The 16,541-nt window shown below is 38.4% G+C and overlaps 1 protein-coding gene across 1 annotated transcript in view; it reads right to left on the bottom strand.

The window, feature by feature from the left end:
- Positions 1-16,541, bottom strand: part of DCC (DCC netrin 1 receptor) — a gene marked incomplete at its 3' end in the record, with an annotated part of 618,462 nt that overhangs the window by 197,189 nt on the left and 404,732 nt on the right. The window contains exon 2 of the mRNA XM_011969058.1: positions 2,744-3,064. Coding sequence (XP_011824448.1) covers positions 2,744-3,064 — 321 coding nt within the window. The remainder of the gene's footprint in view (positions 1-2,743; positions 3,065-16,541) is intronic.

Below are 16,541 nucleotides of genomic sequence, written 5' to 3'. Positions count from 1 at the left end.
AGAAAGCTGCTTTTGCCAGATCTGCAGCATTTATTCCACTTGTTTCTCCTAATCAATCATAATTAACATTAACATTCAGTTCTCTCTACACTTTATGCTCATCAATCAAATTTCAGACACCCATCAATCCAAGGTTCCAGTTACTTTATAGCCTTGATTTTCATGATCAGGATATCACCTGGCCTGTCTCCTGAGTAGAGGGGGTTTTCTGCATCTGCACCTCAGTCTATCATTGCTAAAGCAGACCAAGGACACCTCGAGGTAGAGTGACCCACTGTCCTGGTTTTACTTGGCACTCAAGTGGCTTCCCAGGATATAGGACTTTCAAGTGCAAAAACCAGGTCAGTCCAAAGAAAAGCAGAATGGCTAGCCCGTCTACCTCTAGGTAAAATCTGTCTTAACTGACTATGGAAAACTTTGCCTTCATCAGTTTGGGTGGCTTTCACAAAGTATCATGGACTGGGTAGCCTGTAAACAACAGACATTGATTTTTCAAAGTTCGGGAGGCTGGAAACCTTAGATTAGGGTGTCAGCATGATTGGTTTCTGATGAGGGTCCTCTTCTGGGTTGCAGATTACAGATGTCTCATTGCATCCTTACATGGTGAAAGGAGCAGGGGTATTCTGTGGTTCCTTTTATAAGGGCACTAATCACATTCATGAGGACTCCACCCTCATGATCTAATTATCTCTCAAAGTCTCCACCTCCCAATACGATCACATTGGGGGTTAGAATTTCAATATACACATTTTAGGGAGACAAAACATTCCTCTGCAGAGTTCTTAGTAGAGAAAAGAAGCTACAGAAGAGTAATTTGAAGCTAGATATGGGGATTAACCACATATCTATGAGATGTAATTCTTCACAGCACCGCCTGACAAAATCACCTCTTTCAGATTGAATTTTCTCAAACCCTCACTAGGAGAGTGCATGAGGGAGTGGTGGTTCTGCCCAATTGTCCTGTTATGATGAAAATGAGTTATCATTCTGATCAGTCTTCCAAGATGAGACTAGACTAAGTAGGGCCTGGGAAAGAAAGCCTACCACAAATGACTAAACAGCCTATGATTCAATTTTGTTTTTACTGAGAACTAAAGATTATGTTGAAAGCAGCCCTTCAAATCTGCTTACCCATTCATAACTTAAATTTATTTCAAGTTGGATCTGCTTGCCTTGCTTTATGGTCAATACAAATGTTAAAAAAAAAAACACCAGGTTTTGGTGAAATCATTATAGTAACAAGTGAAAAAACTGATTCTTCTCTTTGCAGGTCTAACATTTCAGGGGCCAACAGAAATAATTATGAGCTGCCTTCTAACCAGAAGAGTGGGGCAGAAATAGCAATATCATGGATTCCAGAATGATCAGTACCAGTTTTTCAGGGTCTACATGACTTTAGTGTATCCAGGTGAAAACAAAACTATTCATCTTATTACTCAGCTGTTGAGCCAACATGTTACCAAGTATTAAGAAATTTGGAAGCACTAGAAGCAATTTTTATTTCTCACTTGAGATGTATATGTTGTAGGCCATGCCACTATAATTAAAATAAAATTTACTCTTCTTAAGGCACAACAACGAAAAAATTGACTCTGCAAAAGTTTCGCATTTAATGAAGCTGTAAAGTAGAATTAGAAAATTATTTTTTTCTAATATTTTTCTATTAAGAAGTCCTCCCTTAGATATAAGTAGTAAGTCAACTTGAAAGTTTTGTTTAAAAAAAATCTCATAACATTATGCAGCCAGTTCAGGTCCTATGACTGTTTTCTAAGCTAATTTAAGGAGAAAGGTTCGTCAAAACCATGAGAGAATAAACATGAATCTTTTTTCATCTTTCCTTTTTCTTAAAAGTGTGCATTGTTTGTGAAAATGTAAATTAGAGAGCCATTATGAAAAATCGTTATGTAGCTTTCTCAAAAAACTAGAATTAGAATTACCATATGATACACCAATCCCACTTATGGGTATATATCCAAAGGAATTGAAATGAGGGTGTATAAGAGATATCTATACTTCGTGTTAATTGCAGCATTATTCACAAGAGCCAAGATGTGGAATCAATCATGAATGGGTGAATGGGTAAAGAAAATATTTTATATATATATGTGTGTGTGTGTGTGTGTGTGTGTGTATGATATATATATACATACATACAATGGAATACTATTCAGCCTTAAAAAAGAGTAAATCCTGTTATTTGTGATAACATAGATGAACCTACAGGATATTATGCTAAGGGAAACATGCCAGGCACTAAAAGAAAAATACTGCAGGATCTCACTTACAGGTAGAATCTATTATAAAAAAGACAGACTCATAGAACTAGAGAGCAGAATGGTTACCAAAGGCTTGGGAAGATGGGGCGTGGTAAGGAATGGAAATATGTTTGTCAAAGGGCACAAGGTTTCAGTTAGAGAGAAGAAATAAGCTTCTAATATCTATTGCACAACGTAGTATACATCAAAATTGCTAAAAGAGTAGACTTAAAATGCTCTCACCACAGAAAAGAGGTAAGTATGTGGTGACAGATATGTTAATTTGCTTGATATAATCACTCCACGATGGATACATACATCAAAACATGACATTGCACTTCATAAAAATATATAATTATTTGTCAATTTAAAATTTAAAACATTTAAAAAATGTACATTATTTCTACAAAAATTATTTTCTTATCCCCAAAAAAGAATAAGAAGAAGAGAGGAAGGAGGAGGAGGAAGAGAAGGAAGAATCCACTTACCTGCTACTGCAACTTTTGCTGTCCGACTAATAATTGAGCCAGAATCTCCTAAAGATGCCTCACATTGGTAAAGTCCCTCATCTGGCTTGTGGTGTCTGGAATGAAGTATGTTTTGTATCAACAGAGACCCATTTGAAAGTTGCTGCTTCCTTTCGTCCATTCCCAAGGCTAGATGGATGCCATCTTTCTTCCACTTGATCACTGGAACTCCTCGGTCAGACTCTGCAGAGCAGTCGAGGAGGACATTTCCTCCCCGCATTGTGACGGCATCAGAAGGTTCTGAGAGGAAGCGCAGTGCTGTGAAAGCTTTAATTTGAAAACCTGGAACAAGAGAGCAAAGGGAAATATGTTCATGTATTCAAATAAATCTCAGGCTTAGATTCCCTTTCTGTTCTTTACAAAGCTTTTCACAAAAGCTGAGGGCTTTGAAAAATGTCCAAAAATAAATAAAAACTAAAATCAAGGATATTATGTTAAATAAGTAAAAAAGTACCCAGTCGAGGTAACGGCAATTAAGAAAACAATTGGTTCCAAAATTTAATACTATGAGAAATTGCAAATTCATATAAATCCTGGCATGCTTATTACCACCTATCAGTCAGTACATGAAAATTTAAGCAGAAAAAACTAATATTTTCCAAATAAAACTAGATATTTTAAAGTAGCAATAGTTATTAGTGTGGTAGCTAAGATTTTGGGGGAGACTATTTCTATCTCTGCATTCTGATTATGGCATCCATTGAAACTTTTAAAATATCCAATCAGATACAGTGTTCTGTAGGAATAAAAGTCAACTCTGAACAGCATGGGTAAAGTTCTTTAGAACAAAGCTCAGCTGGGTTTTAAAATAGGTAAATCCCACTGGCAGAAGCAAGTCAATAAAGTCACTACCTAAAATCACAAATCCCCGAAGGGTCTTAATTTTCATCCAAATGTTTCTCATGGACTTGGAAATCTAAATAAATATAACAGTTGAAATTTTTTCATAAACATAAATGAACATAAATAATCAACGAGGTAAGAGAAAGCCATTTAAGAATCTTGAGGGGAGGGAGCAAGTATAATTAGTTAAAGTATATTGTTATCGAAGCTGGCAGCATAGCATTTGACAGAATACTCACATGATGAGTCAAAGACCTTGACAAGGTTTCAGGAGGTCATTGGCTCCACCATTTGCTCAGACAGGTGTATGCTTAAATCATTCAAGTCAAATTACTTTCAATTTCATTTTGCACAATCTTAGAGGCTAGAGATTCTACAATATCCCTTGGTATCTTGTTTTCAATATTTAATCATTTAAAGAGTCTAACTGAATTTTCTTGCTGATGTTTAATCCCATTTTCTTCTGAAACACCTTGCGTGAAAATGCATGAGATGGACATTTTCTTTAAGATCCCTTTATCTGTTTGAAACAGCATTTAATTTCTTAAAAAATACCACCTAAATTATGTTTTAGTCTTCTTTTTTTTTTTCAGCATAGCAAACTCGACTTCATTAGCTTCCTTAATTTTTCTGTAATGGGAACACTTTTAGTTGTACTTCGTAAAATCATTCCATTCTTCTGTCATTTAAAAGGCAAGCATCTAAATTGCAGGTAATCCATATTCTCATAAGGGATTAGCTCATACTCTTCTGATGGACAGAAACTATTTCTATCTTTGTACACCCTATTTTCCAGTGAAGAGAAGGCAGAACAGCTTCTCACGGTTTCTCCCTGGTTTTATTTGCTTCATTCCTGCATACTCAATTTTTCTAAAACTTATGTTTGAAGTCTGTTATTTTGCCAAATGATGTCTTGTGTCACTCACTGTCATATACTCATTCCTTTCACCTTGGCCACTAACTCAGAAAGCATCTGGAACTTAGTTTGAATTAATATAAATTGTAAAATAATGGTGAGCACATAACTCTACTATAGATATTGATGAACATCCCAGATGACAGCAGGCTGGTGTCTTTATTTTCAAATAAGCTCCTTCTCCCCACAGATCCTTTTGGCATAGCCAACCCAATTATAGTACATCCTGTTCTTCTAGTGGGAAGTACGTTGAATGGGGTGTCCGGATATCTAGCCTTAGGTCTTGGCTTTGTCACTTCAAAATTCATGACTCAGAAAGGTCTTTTAAGTCCTCAGAAACTCAGTTCCCTCATCTGCAAAAATTAAGAAGTTGAACTAGATGATCTCTAAGTTCAATATCTAGTGTGGAGGCTTTCAAAACAAGATTGGGTGAGAGCATCTGTCAAATGAGCCTTCCTCTAAGCTTGCTGAATCAATGCAGACTGATTTTGCTGAAAATACCTTTCCCATGTCTACATGATCTCTTCCTCTACCAGAAAAGAATCACAAGCTAGCAAACCTGGCTTGAGAAACACTAAAGATGAGACAGCAGAAAGAAGTTCTAATGTCCTTGAATGCCAAGATATTTCACTAGAGTAATACCCACAATTTCCATACAAGTAGCATTAATAAAGAAGAAATAAATTTGAAATTCAAGACCAGGCAACTATATTAGAAAGCATTTATTGCTTTTTTGTTCTTCCTGGGGCCTATATTTTAAACACAACCTCATGTTGAGCACCTTATTTATGTCACAGAACACATAATACATTTAACACAGCTGTTTATGACAGCATGTTAATGAGCATATGTGCCCATTATCACACATAAATAATCCACTTAGTCTGAAACAAGGAGGTTATGACAGTTTTCAGTGCTGTGAGTACATAGATCAACTTTTCTTTAACACAATTACCCTTGCAGTTCACTGGCAATTTGAGCTTTTTGTACTCTTTATAACAATTATATTTTGAATGTATGGCTTTGGGATATAGGCACCTCACTGCTTTAAGTAGCTTGCATTAGTGATTAGTTTTATAGAAGAGATGGATCCCGGTGAATCAAGTTTAATAGAGAAATCGTAGATGTGATTCTATTGGTCTCCTTTTCTAAGTTTCAGTTCATGATAGTGACAGTGGCAGGAGGCAGACAAATTCCCAGGCAGACAGGGGTAGGTCGCCAGTGAAACCCAACCTTCAAGCTGAAAACAGCCTAAAGCCTGAAACCTGGGCTGCTGGTTCTGAATGGAGTCTGGGACCAGAGTGAGAACTTCTGTTCCTGTTTGCCTGTTCTTTCCTGATTGGTTCTTTCTGAATAATTCTTTTTTTTTTTTTTTTTTTTTTTTTTTTTTCTTTTTTTGGGGCAATGGAGTCTGGCTCTGTCTCCCAGGCTGGAGTGCAGTGATGCGATCTTGGATCACTGCAACCTCTGCCTCAGGTGACTCTCCCGCCTCAGCATCCTGAGTAACTGGGATTACAGGCACACGCCACCAAACCTGGCTAATTTTTGTATTTTTAGTAGAGACGGCCATGTTGGCCATAGTTGGCCAGGCTGGTCTCGGACTCCTGACCTCAGTTATTCTGCCTGCCTCAGCCTTCCGAAGTGCTTGGATTACAGGCATGAGCCAATGGGCCCAGCCTGAATAATGCTTTTTAATCAATCGAATGTTGCCTTTTCCAAGGCTACCTACAGCCTGCACCTCCCCCATTCTGAGCCTATAAAAACTCCAGACTCAGCCACACCTGGGATCGACCCACTGCAGATCACCTCTCTGCTAAGAGATATTCTGTCACTCAATGAAACTTTTCTCCGCCTTGCTCACTCTCCAGTTGTCCACATAAACTCATTCTTCTGGGATGCAGGACAAGAACCTGGGACCCACTGAACAGCAGGTGCAAAAGGAGCTGTAACACTGTAGCCCTCCAGGCCTCCACTGCTGCCTGGAGGGCCATCCAAGACGACAAGAAGCGGCAGTGGGTCTGGGCCAGCCCAAGAGCCGTGGGCCAGAGTGGGGCAGCAGGACTGAATGAGCTGTAACACTAAGGAGCCGAAACACACTCCTGCCCAACCCCTGCCCCGTTCCCTGTGCTGCATATGGCAGGAAGGCGAGAAGAGCTGCAACCCTTCTGGAGGCGAAGACCTTGGGACTTCCTGAGTCAGAGCTCTGACACACCCTTGTTTGCTGGGTTGCGGGAACAAACAAACGGTGATGTGCTGTAACACCCTTTTGGGGCTCTGCGGTTGCTGGCGTCTCTAAGTTTTGTGGGTGTCACCGTGTTCCCCCCGGTCTAGACACGTGCATCCTAGGCAGAATTTGCTTGCAGTATGCCTGGTCCAGCTGCCGGCAACTAAAGCTGCCTGCCCCACCGCAGCCGCTGGCGCACCTGACCCTGTGCCATCGCTGAACTCTGCACTCACTCACTCAGACACCCCTCACCGCTCCATGCCTGGCAAGCCTATAGTGGGAGTGGGATCAGGGGTGGTAGCACCAGCCGAGCACAGCGTGTCAGGCTGAGTGGGCGGAATCAGCTCAGCGGCCAGCTCAGAGCCCAGTGAGGCCCAGGCAGGAGTGCTGCGTGTTGCGGAAGATTTCCTGCAGGCGAAGGGGCACAGAAAACTACCCTGTGTCATTAGGCAAGGCTACCTTCAACTTCCTTGTATTTCGCACAGGCCTAAGAAATGTCCCACGAATACATTACATTGACATCAATTTAGGTCCCCCTGAACCCTTTCTCTTAGTGTACTGGTTCCATTTGGAAAGATTTTGCCCAACAGTATATAATTTCTTAATATAAAACAATTTTTTAAAATGACTTCATCCAGTAATTAATCTTAAATCAACTACGCTGATTTAATGTATGAAGAGAGGAAGACAGAGATGATAAAACTGAAGAAGACAACAAGTAGAAGTAACTTTGGAGCCTGTGGCTCAAAAAGTTGTAGTCTGGAATTAGGCACTCAGAGTTCAATGAAAGTGTAGACCTCTTGGAAAATACATGAAAGGAGATCATGGGAAGATAACAGAAGAACTCATTTTGAGAATCAAAACTAAACTTCCTATTTTACAATGCTGCAGAGACTTTTACATTAGAATTACAATGGTGATGATTTTATCCAGGAGAAAACCTAATGGAGAAGTTTATTTTATTTGGTTTTATTTTTAAGGTGTCCAATGGCCATTCCCTTGAAACCTCAAATAGTTACATTTCCAAGCCTTGCTTCATAAAGAAAGAAAGAAATCCTTTTTTTTTTTTTTTTTTTTTTTTTTTTTTTGAGGCGGAGTCTTGCTCTGTCGCCCAGGCTGGAGTGCAGTGGCCAGATTTCAGCTCACTGCAAGCTCCGCCTCCCGGGTTTACGCCATTCTCCTGCCTCAGCCTCCCGAGTAGCTGGAACTACAGGCGTCCCCCACCACCCAGCTAGTTTTATGTATTTTTTAGTAGAGAGGAGTTTTCACCGTGTTAGCCAGGATGGTCTCGATCTCCTGACCTCTTGGTCCGCCCATCTCGGCCTCCCAAAGTGCTGGGATTACAGGCGTGAGCCACCGAGCCCGGCCAAGAAATCCTTTTAACTCTGCTGTAAAATCACTTAAGGCAACTGTAATATATTTTGGAGAAATAAACTGGAAAGTTCCAAAATCCCATCCATTAAGAAACTTACACAACAGAGTCTGACAGCAGAGTTCACCATAAAAATGACTGTTTCCATCTCTCCCTTTCACTCCAAATGTTGGTTTGGGAAGATTTCTAAATACTTGGTTAAAATATAGGGACAAAGCCATATATGTATTTAACGCTTGGCTAGCTTTTCTTATCTATATTGGTCTGAAGAAAAGTAATTAAGTGTCAGATTATCATTGGGCCTTCTCCCCCTTCTCCTCCTCCTCTTACACTTCCTCCTTCTCCACCTCTTCTTTCTTCTCAACCTTTTTAATTTTTTTGTGTAAAATGATAGTTTGTAAGCAGATACCAAGATAGCAAAACCTTCCATGCTTCCTGATGAGGATATAAAAGAAGGACTACTCTTGAGGAATGTCCCAAGGGAGAACTTTTATTATCTATTTGTTTTAGTTTTCTCAGACATAAATAAGCATCAGAAATAACACTGCCAAAGACATTTCAAGTTTATATTAATTATCTATACATAGAGAATATTCTTAATATATTTTAGAAACTCACTAAAATGATCAAATAGTACAAATGTTTCTCTAAGCTTAGTCGCTTTGTGCTTGCTCTCTTTGTCACATTCTTCTTAGGTCCAAAGACCATTCAGTCGCAGAGGCAAACTAGCTTAAAATGGGATTTTTAAGGCATGACATTTTATCTACAATATCAAACATTGTTAAGTATAAAAAATAATTCTCTATGGAGTCAGAAATCTCCTTCCAGGTCCAAAATGTAAAAGCTTCTGGTTAAGGCAATGGAAGCTCAAAATGAAATTTAGAAAGGTAGCATGGAAGTGGGGGAAAAAAAGCTCCTACAAGATTTTGAGATTAGAAAATGTCATACAAATCCCCATAGAACTTGCTATGCCTAATTTTATCACTTAAAATTACACGAACTTTCATTTGGGGATGCTCAGAGTTTCTGATGATCCCTGAATGTTCATATCAACCCATAAAACCACGCCACCATCATCTCTTGTTAGAAATAGATGCTACCACGTTTGCTTCTTTTTCCTTAAGACAAATAAAAAGACCTCCATTGAAGGAAATAAAAATAATTCTATGGATGATGCAATATAATCTACTTTCAATTTATCAAATATCAATGAGATGTGCAACTGTAACTCTGGTCTTTAGCCCTGGAAAAAAATTATAATACTTGTGAGGCTATGCAATGGAGCAGGAAATTTAAAAAACAAAAACAAACAAACATGAATTAACAGAATCCCTAAGCATATGTTAACTTCACTGGGTTTAGAACATCAGAATATAAATTCTGAAACAGTGGTTCTCAAAGTACGGTCCCTAGACTTGCAATAGCAACACCTCCTGGGAACCTGCTGAAAATGCACAATGTTAAGTAAAACAATGGTTACTAGAGGCTGGGAAGGGTGGGGAGGGGATAGAGAGAGGTTGCTTAAGGAATACAAAATTGCAGTTAGACAGGAGGAGTATCTAATGCTCTATAGCACTGTCTGTTGACTAAAGTTAACAATAATTTAGTGAATATTTTCAAATAGCTGGAAGAGATGATTTTGAATATTCCCAACCCAAACAAATGATAACTGTTTGAGGTGATAGATATGCTAATTAGCCAGATTTGATCACCAAACATTGTATACATGTAAGAAAATATCAGCCTGTATCCTATAAATGTGTACAACTATTGTGTGCCAATTAAAAATAAAAAAATTAAAAAATGCACACTTCTAGGCCCTGCCCCATACCTACCCAACCAGAAACTGTGTCAGCAGAGCCCAGCAATCTGTACTTGAAGAAGTCTTCCAGGAATTCTTGCATTAACTAAAGCTCAAGAACTTTGCTCCAAAACATCTGGTAGCCTGGATTGGAGCAAGGGGATTCTTGCCTCCCTTGTACTGTCTTGTCATGATGTTTCATATTTGAGGAATTTGTGTAATTTGGGTTGATTATTTTTCTAAGTAAGTAGGTGAACGTAGAAGGATAATCTAGAAAGGCAAATAATTGAACACTTATTTCAACACGTTTTATTAATATTTATTATATATTTATCTTTGAAAGGCTGAAGTGGAGAAAGGATCAAGAAAGAGGGCTATTGTTTACAATACCTAATATTTCCTCTATTACAACCAGCACACTGTTTGGGCCCCAAATGACCTTACCCCATTCAGCAAAATTAAACTTCCATGGTCATTTGGACATTTAGAATACTCCTTGGAATATTCTCGATTCTTCACATAAAGGGCTACAAAAGGATTTCTTCTAAACAGCAACAATAGCTGCAATCCTCTTCCAAAAGAAGTTTGGGTTCATCCAGTAGTCTTTATCACATTGCCTTTCTTTTGTTCCATTTTAGTTGTGCAGTATAATTGTAGACACTTCCCTGGCTCCTGGCTGATCTGCTCCTTAGTCTAGTTTAGTGTTTAGATGGGAAAACTATAATAGCCATTTAGCTGTGCTGTAACCTGAGGGTGAACTTTGTGTATTTCCCATTAATGGAAGACTTTAACTTCCACTAGACCAGAGAGAGAAAGTGTACACTCACCAAAGGATCAGCACCTATGACTACTGAGGTTTCTGTGAAGTACTGGTGCCATTTTATGCACTTCGATAAGACATTTAAAAAAATTGTCAGAACACGTGGTCATATTTTTAAATGATTACGTTCATTCCTCAGTTGCCAGAGACTAACATTTTAAAGCCATTTAAGACAAATTTTTATTACTAAAAAATGCAAATCAGAAATGAATTAAGTTATATGGAATTAATTCCTGAACTTAAATAATGTAAAAAAAGGCTGATCAGGAAAGAAAACATATGCATTTTACTGTGAGAATGTATTAAGGATCATTAAAATATAGGGAAGCTATGGATGAAAATTTAGGTGAAAATTTAAAAGGAACAGTCGAAGTTCCTCCCTCATTAGAGTTGCCAGATTTAGAAACAAAAATTAAGGACACAAGTTATATTGGAATTTCATATGAAAAACAAATTTAGTATAAATTTTAGTGTAAACATGTCCTAAATACTTATACTAAATAAATATTGCATAAGACCTACTTATACTAAAACATTATTTGTTATTTACTCAAAATCAAATATAACAGAGCATCCTGTATTTTATCTGGGAAACCTATACTCCACGAAATTCCTTCTTAAGACCATAGCTAAAGTAAGCAACTAGCAAATAAATTCCTACTATGCTCCTCAGTTGTCACATATCTAGAGAAGAGTAAATTCTTGGAAAGCTAGCATGACTGAATCAGGAAAAGTGACTTTAGCGTCAGGACATTTGTTCACCAAGTGCAACACCACCAAATATTCTCAGTAAAACGGTGCTGAACCGATTTGCTCTTGTCACCATGATTCTTTTTCTCTTCCCTTTACAAGAAACTAAATTTGGAAATATAAAGGTAAGATGTGTAGTTCACAAAGCAACTGTCCCAGCTGAAATCTCTTAGTGGGCCCACACAGAGGCTCCACTTCTGACATGCTGAGCACATCTTCCACAAAGCTGAAGAAGCTTTGCAGAGATCTGAGGTTTTTAAAGGGCAAGAAGTGTGTGCCCCAGGCAACTGCCTGAGTGTCCTCTGGCTAAATCCAATGGTAAAAAACAATAATAAGGGCTAAATTGGAGTTGGGGAGTAACTTCCTCATTCCTTTGTTGCCCCAAGAGCTAACTCTCTAAGCAGCAGTTTGATTTTGCTGTGTGATACCAGGCAAATTGTAATGAAATTTCTTTTCCAGCCCAACAAGTAACACTTTCGGACATGTAGGTTATCATTCCCCAGGTCTCATACAAAATTAACACTAAAAAGAGAAACTTTGATGTGTTGCTTAATCTGCCCTGGGTTTGAGCCTTCTTCCCTCTCAGTTTGACAAAATATAAGCTAGCTTTCTCTGCCGTGTTTTTCATCAGTCTTTCTCTAAGTAGAGAGAGGGATGGCATTTTATAAATGCAGAACTGTCAACTAAAACACTAAGGAATGTTCTCATGATATTTAGAAAAAGTGTGATTTAAGGAATACCCAGTGCATGGGATCATCTCCATTTTGATGGCAGCCAGTGGACAAGCTTTAGAGATGCCATTTATTGTGAAGTGAGTGAGCAACTTTTAGAAACCTCTTATCAAGTTACCCATATTTACTGTACACAATACAAAAATATGGACATAAAATCATATATCATAATAATTGTCCATAACCTTGCTTATCCAATAATGATCACTTTAACAGAACTTGTTAAAGTTTCTGTGCATTTCCTTCCAGGAAATTATTTATTTCTTAATTTATAATGATTTGCTTTATTATCCACATGGTTGTGATCATATTTTATATTCAAATTTGATACTTGTTATTGTAAGGATCCTTCTATACCCATTCTTAATTGGATTGTTTTCGGTTAAGTTTTCTCAAAGGGGAACTCAATTGTACTACGTGTCATAGTTTTCACTCCTACTTGGAAAATTGCTTGCTTTTTAGTGGCACATTTATTGTAGCACTTTGTCAGTAAGCCTATTAAGTTTGAAATTTTGCTTTAAAGGCCAAAGGAAAAATATTGCATTGACAAAATGCAACTGAAATCATAAACTTTGTAATATTATTTTGTTTGTACTGTAATGCTTAGCAGTGGTGTAAAAGATCTTAAAAACATCTTCATGCCATTCCTTCATCCATCTAATATTTATTGAGCACCTACTGCATCAGGCATTATTCAAGGCTGGAAACAAACGATCTTGAATAATCCATAATAAGCAGCCTAATAATTCCTATCCTTCTATGTTTTATATTCTAGTAGGAAGGAACAGACAATAAAGAACTAACTGAGCAGATATGTACAATGTCAGAAGAGACTAAGTGCTCTAAAAGAAAATCAAGAGGGAAAGGGAGGAGTTGTGGTATTTCGAGAAGGTTTCATTGAGGAGGGTAAGAGTCGGGCAAAGACCTAAATATTGTGAAGAAGGATATGGTCATAGTCTGCTTAAGTTGTCATAACAAAATACCACAGACTGAGTGACGAGTGGCTTAAAAAGATTTATTTCCCACAGATTTAGAAGCTGGGAGGTCCAGGATCGAGGTGTTAGCAAGGCAGGTCTCATATTCTCAGGCCTCTTTTCTTGGCTAGTAGGTGGCCGCTACCTCACTGTGTGCTCACATGACCTCTTCTTTGTTCATGGGGAGACAGAGAGCTTGGATGTCTCTTCTTCTTATAGGAAATGTAATCCTATCATTATGGCCTTACCTTTATGACCTTGTATAACCCTAATTATTTCCCCAAAGTCCCACCTCTTAATACTATAACATTGGGGGTTAGGATTTTGACACATAAATTCTGGAGGACGCAAACCCTCAGTTCATCACAGACATGGAGCAGATACTTAGGGGAAGAACTCCGCAGGCAGAGGATGCTAAGGCACCCAGGCAGGTGTGACGAGCCCATCCCAGGAATAGCTTGTTTGGAGTGAATGAGAGAGTTCCAGCAAGCAAGATCTGAGAGGTCACAGTGAGATTGAATGGGACCTCATAGGCAAGTGAAAGAATTTTGCTTTAACTCTGTCAAATTTACAGAAGAGTTTCCATAAGGAGAGCAAAAAGGTCCAATTTACGTTTTAAAGTAGTAGTTGTCAATGGAGGAGCAATTTTGTCCCCTAGGAAATTTCTGGTGATGTCTGGAGGTATTTCTGGTTGTCACAACTGAGAGGGGGTGTTACTGGCATCCCCTGTGTAGAGGGATGTAGCACACCTTACAATTTACAGGTCAGGCCCTCACTAGAACAAATCACCCATCCCAAAACATCAGTAGTGGTGAGATTGAGAAACCCTGTTTTAAAGGATCATTCTGGTTGCCGTCTTGAGAATAGAGGTCATTGGAAGAAGCAGAGAAACTAGATTGGAGGCTACTTCCATTGTTCAGGTGAGAAATGATGAGATTTGGCCTAAGGTATTGCAGTAGAGGTGGTGAGAAATGGTCATATTCAGGACCCATTTTTAAAGATAGTGTCAGTAGGGTTTTGAGGGATGAGATGTGGGTTGCTCAAAAAAGAAAAGAGCCCCAGAAGACTCCAAGGAGATTAACCGAGCAATTTATGTAATTTATATGAAAAAAGAACGCACTTTTAATTGCAAAAGAAAGCTCCCAGCACAGGGGTCAGGAGACCTGAGTTCTTTGTCTGATCTGCCCCTCATTAGCCTTCTAAGTATGGGCTACACCACTGGGAATCAATTCACTCATTAATAAAACAAGGAGGCTGGACTAGATCACTTCGAGGCATCTTCAGCTCTAATATTATAAAAGTCTATGAGTTCACACCTATTAACTTTGCTACTTATAGAAAAAAATTACCCTCAAATTTAGGAGGGAATTTGTCATGCTAAGAGATTTGCTATAGTCACCCTCTGATCAGTTTATCACAGGCTGAAACAAGACCACAAAGAGTGCAGTTACTGAAGGTGCCAAGAGACCAACAACCTACCTCATTATCCATAAAATAGAGAGTCTAATCTTTTCTCTTGAAGATAAAAGACTGCAGAGGTCACTCTGCTGACAAAGCACAGGCTGCTTTATTATGATTCATGAGAAATGAAGTATTCATCTTGTGGAAACTCCTATTACAAATATGAAGGATTAATTCCACAAAGGTCTGACAGGTCCAGGGAAAACCTTACAAATTCAGCAAACCTCATGGTTGACATTGTGGCATAACGTCTGATGTGGGGACTCATCAGTGATAAAACATTTGTATTATAACAAGTCCAATTTTCTCAAGATAGAGGTCACATAGTAGTTTTCATTAAAATGCTGTCATTCATTTTGTCATGATATTTACTGTATCTTGTCTCAACAGAAAGGTGATATTTTTCTGCTTAGTCCATGAGTGGTATTGAGAAGGAAAACCCACAGTGATAACAGAAACATCAGCTTTGGAACTAAGCACCAGTGAGTTTTAAACTGCTCATGAGGTCAGCATTTATTAAAGGACTTCCCAAATAACTTGTTTTATAGATGGTGATTTAAGTTCCATGGGAGATGACTTAGGGAGCAAGAATGAAGCCTCTCTTGAAGGTCAGAACTGTAAGGGAATTTCCGTCGTCTATATGCAACTTATTCACAGTCTAATGTGAACCTCAAGGATGAAGGATCTATTCATGGGTCTTCACCTGAAGGAAACTAAAACATGAAGAAATATGCATAACTCTACTTAAAAGGGCTTACTGCATGCAGGAATTGATTGTTGCAAATTCTAAAAATATTCTAATTACAGCCTTTCCTAGAATACATATTCAGGACCCATTTTAAAGATAGCATCAATAGGGTTTTTGAGGGACTCTATGGGGGTTGTTCAAAAAAGAAAGAGCCCCAGATGATTCCAAGTAGATTAATAGAGCAGTTTGTATAATGTATATGAAAAAAGAAGGTACTCTCAAATGCAAAAGAAAGCTCTTGGTTAGTACCTTGGACTCACCAAACTAGCAGGCAGGGGCCAGTGCCTATGCATTCACATGGCCTCTGACATGGTGTGATTTCCAGTAGTACCTTAGAGGTAGTTATACATTTTAAGCCAAATAGTAAACATAAATTCTCATCAGATTTTTCTTTTACAAAATGAAAACGGTAGACACAGGCCTGTGCAGAGATAGAAAGTCTTCACTGAATAGCAGTGACAGACTCAGCTCTCAGAAGTGATAGCCCTTTATTGTACCTCTCTTGTGGCTCTGATCTTCCTGCTGCAGATCATATTTTTGAGAATTTCTACCTTATTATGTTGCAAACTCCGAGGGAGCAAACATGAATCATATTTGTTTATTTCATACAACCCCTGGGAACCCTTGCCTATTTCAGAGGCATTTAACAAATACCTGTTGAATAACCAAACATAGATAGACAAAAACAAAGAATTTGGAAAAATTTCTTCAATCAGTGAAAGAAAATCATAACATACTTTTAAAAAATGGACCTCATTCTGCTAGGTTGACTGTGAATGACTGAGACTACTCAGTACAGTCATGAGCTGCATAATAACGTTTTGATTAATGACGGACTGCATGTACCACAGTGGTCTTATAAGATTGTACTGGAGCTGAAAAATTCCTATTGCCTAGTGACATCACAGCCACTGTAATGTGGTAGTGCAACACATCACTCACGTGTCTGTGGTGATGCTACTATAAACAAACCTACTGTGCTACCAGTAGTATAAAAGTCTAGCACATACAATAAGGGAGGCTGAGGCGAGAGGATCACTTGAGGTCAGGAGTTTAAGACCAGCCTGAGCAACACAGCAAGACTCCATCTTTACAAAAACATTAAAAAGAAAAAAAAAA

Source organism: Mandrillus leucophaeus, unplaced genomic scaffold (assembly GCF_000951045.1).
Source record: "Mandrillus leucophaeus isolate KB7577 unplaced genomic scaffold, Mleu.le_1.0 Scaffold87, whole genome shotgun sequence".
In the NCBI taxonomy this organism is placed as follows: domain Eukaryota; kingdom Metazoa; phylum Chordata; class Mammalia; order Primates; family Cercopithecidae; genus Mandrillus; species Mandrillus leucophaeus.
Note: the sequence above shows the minus strand (reverse complement) of the source record. Positions and strands in the feature narration are given on the sequence as shown.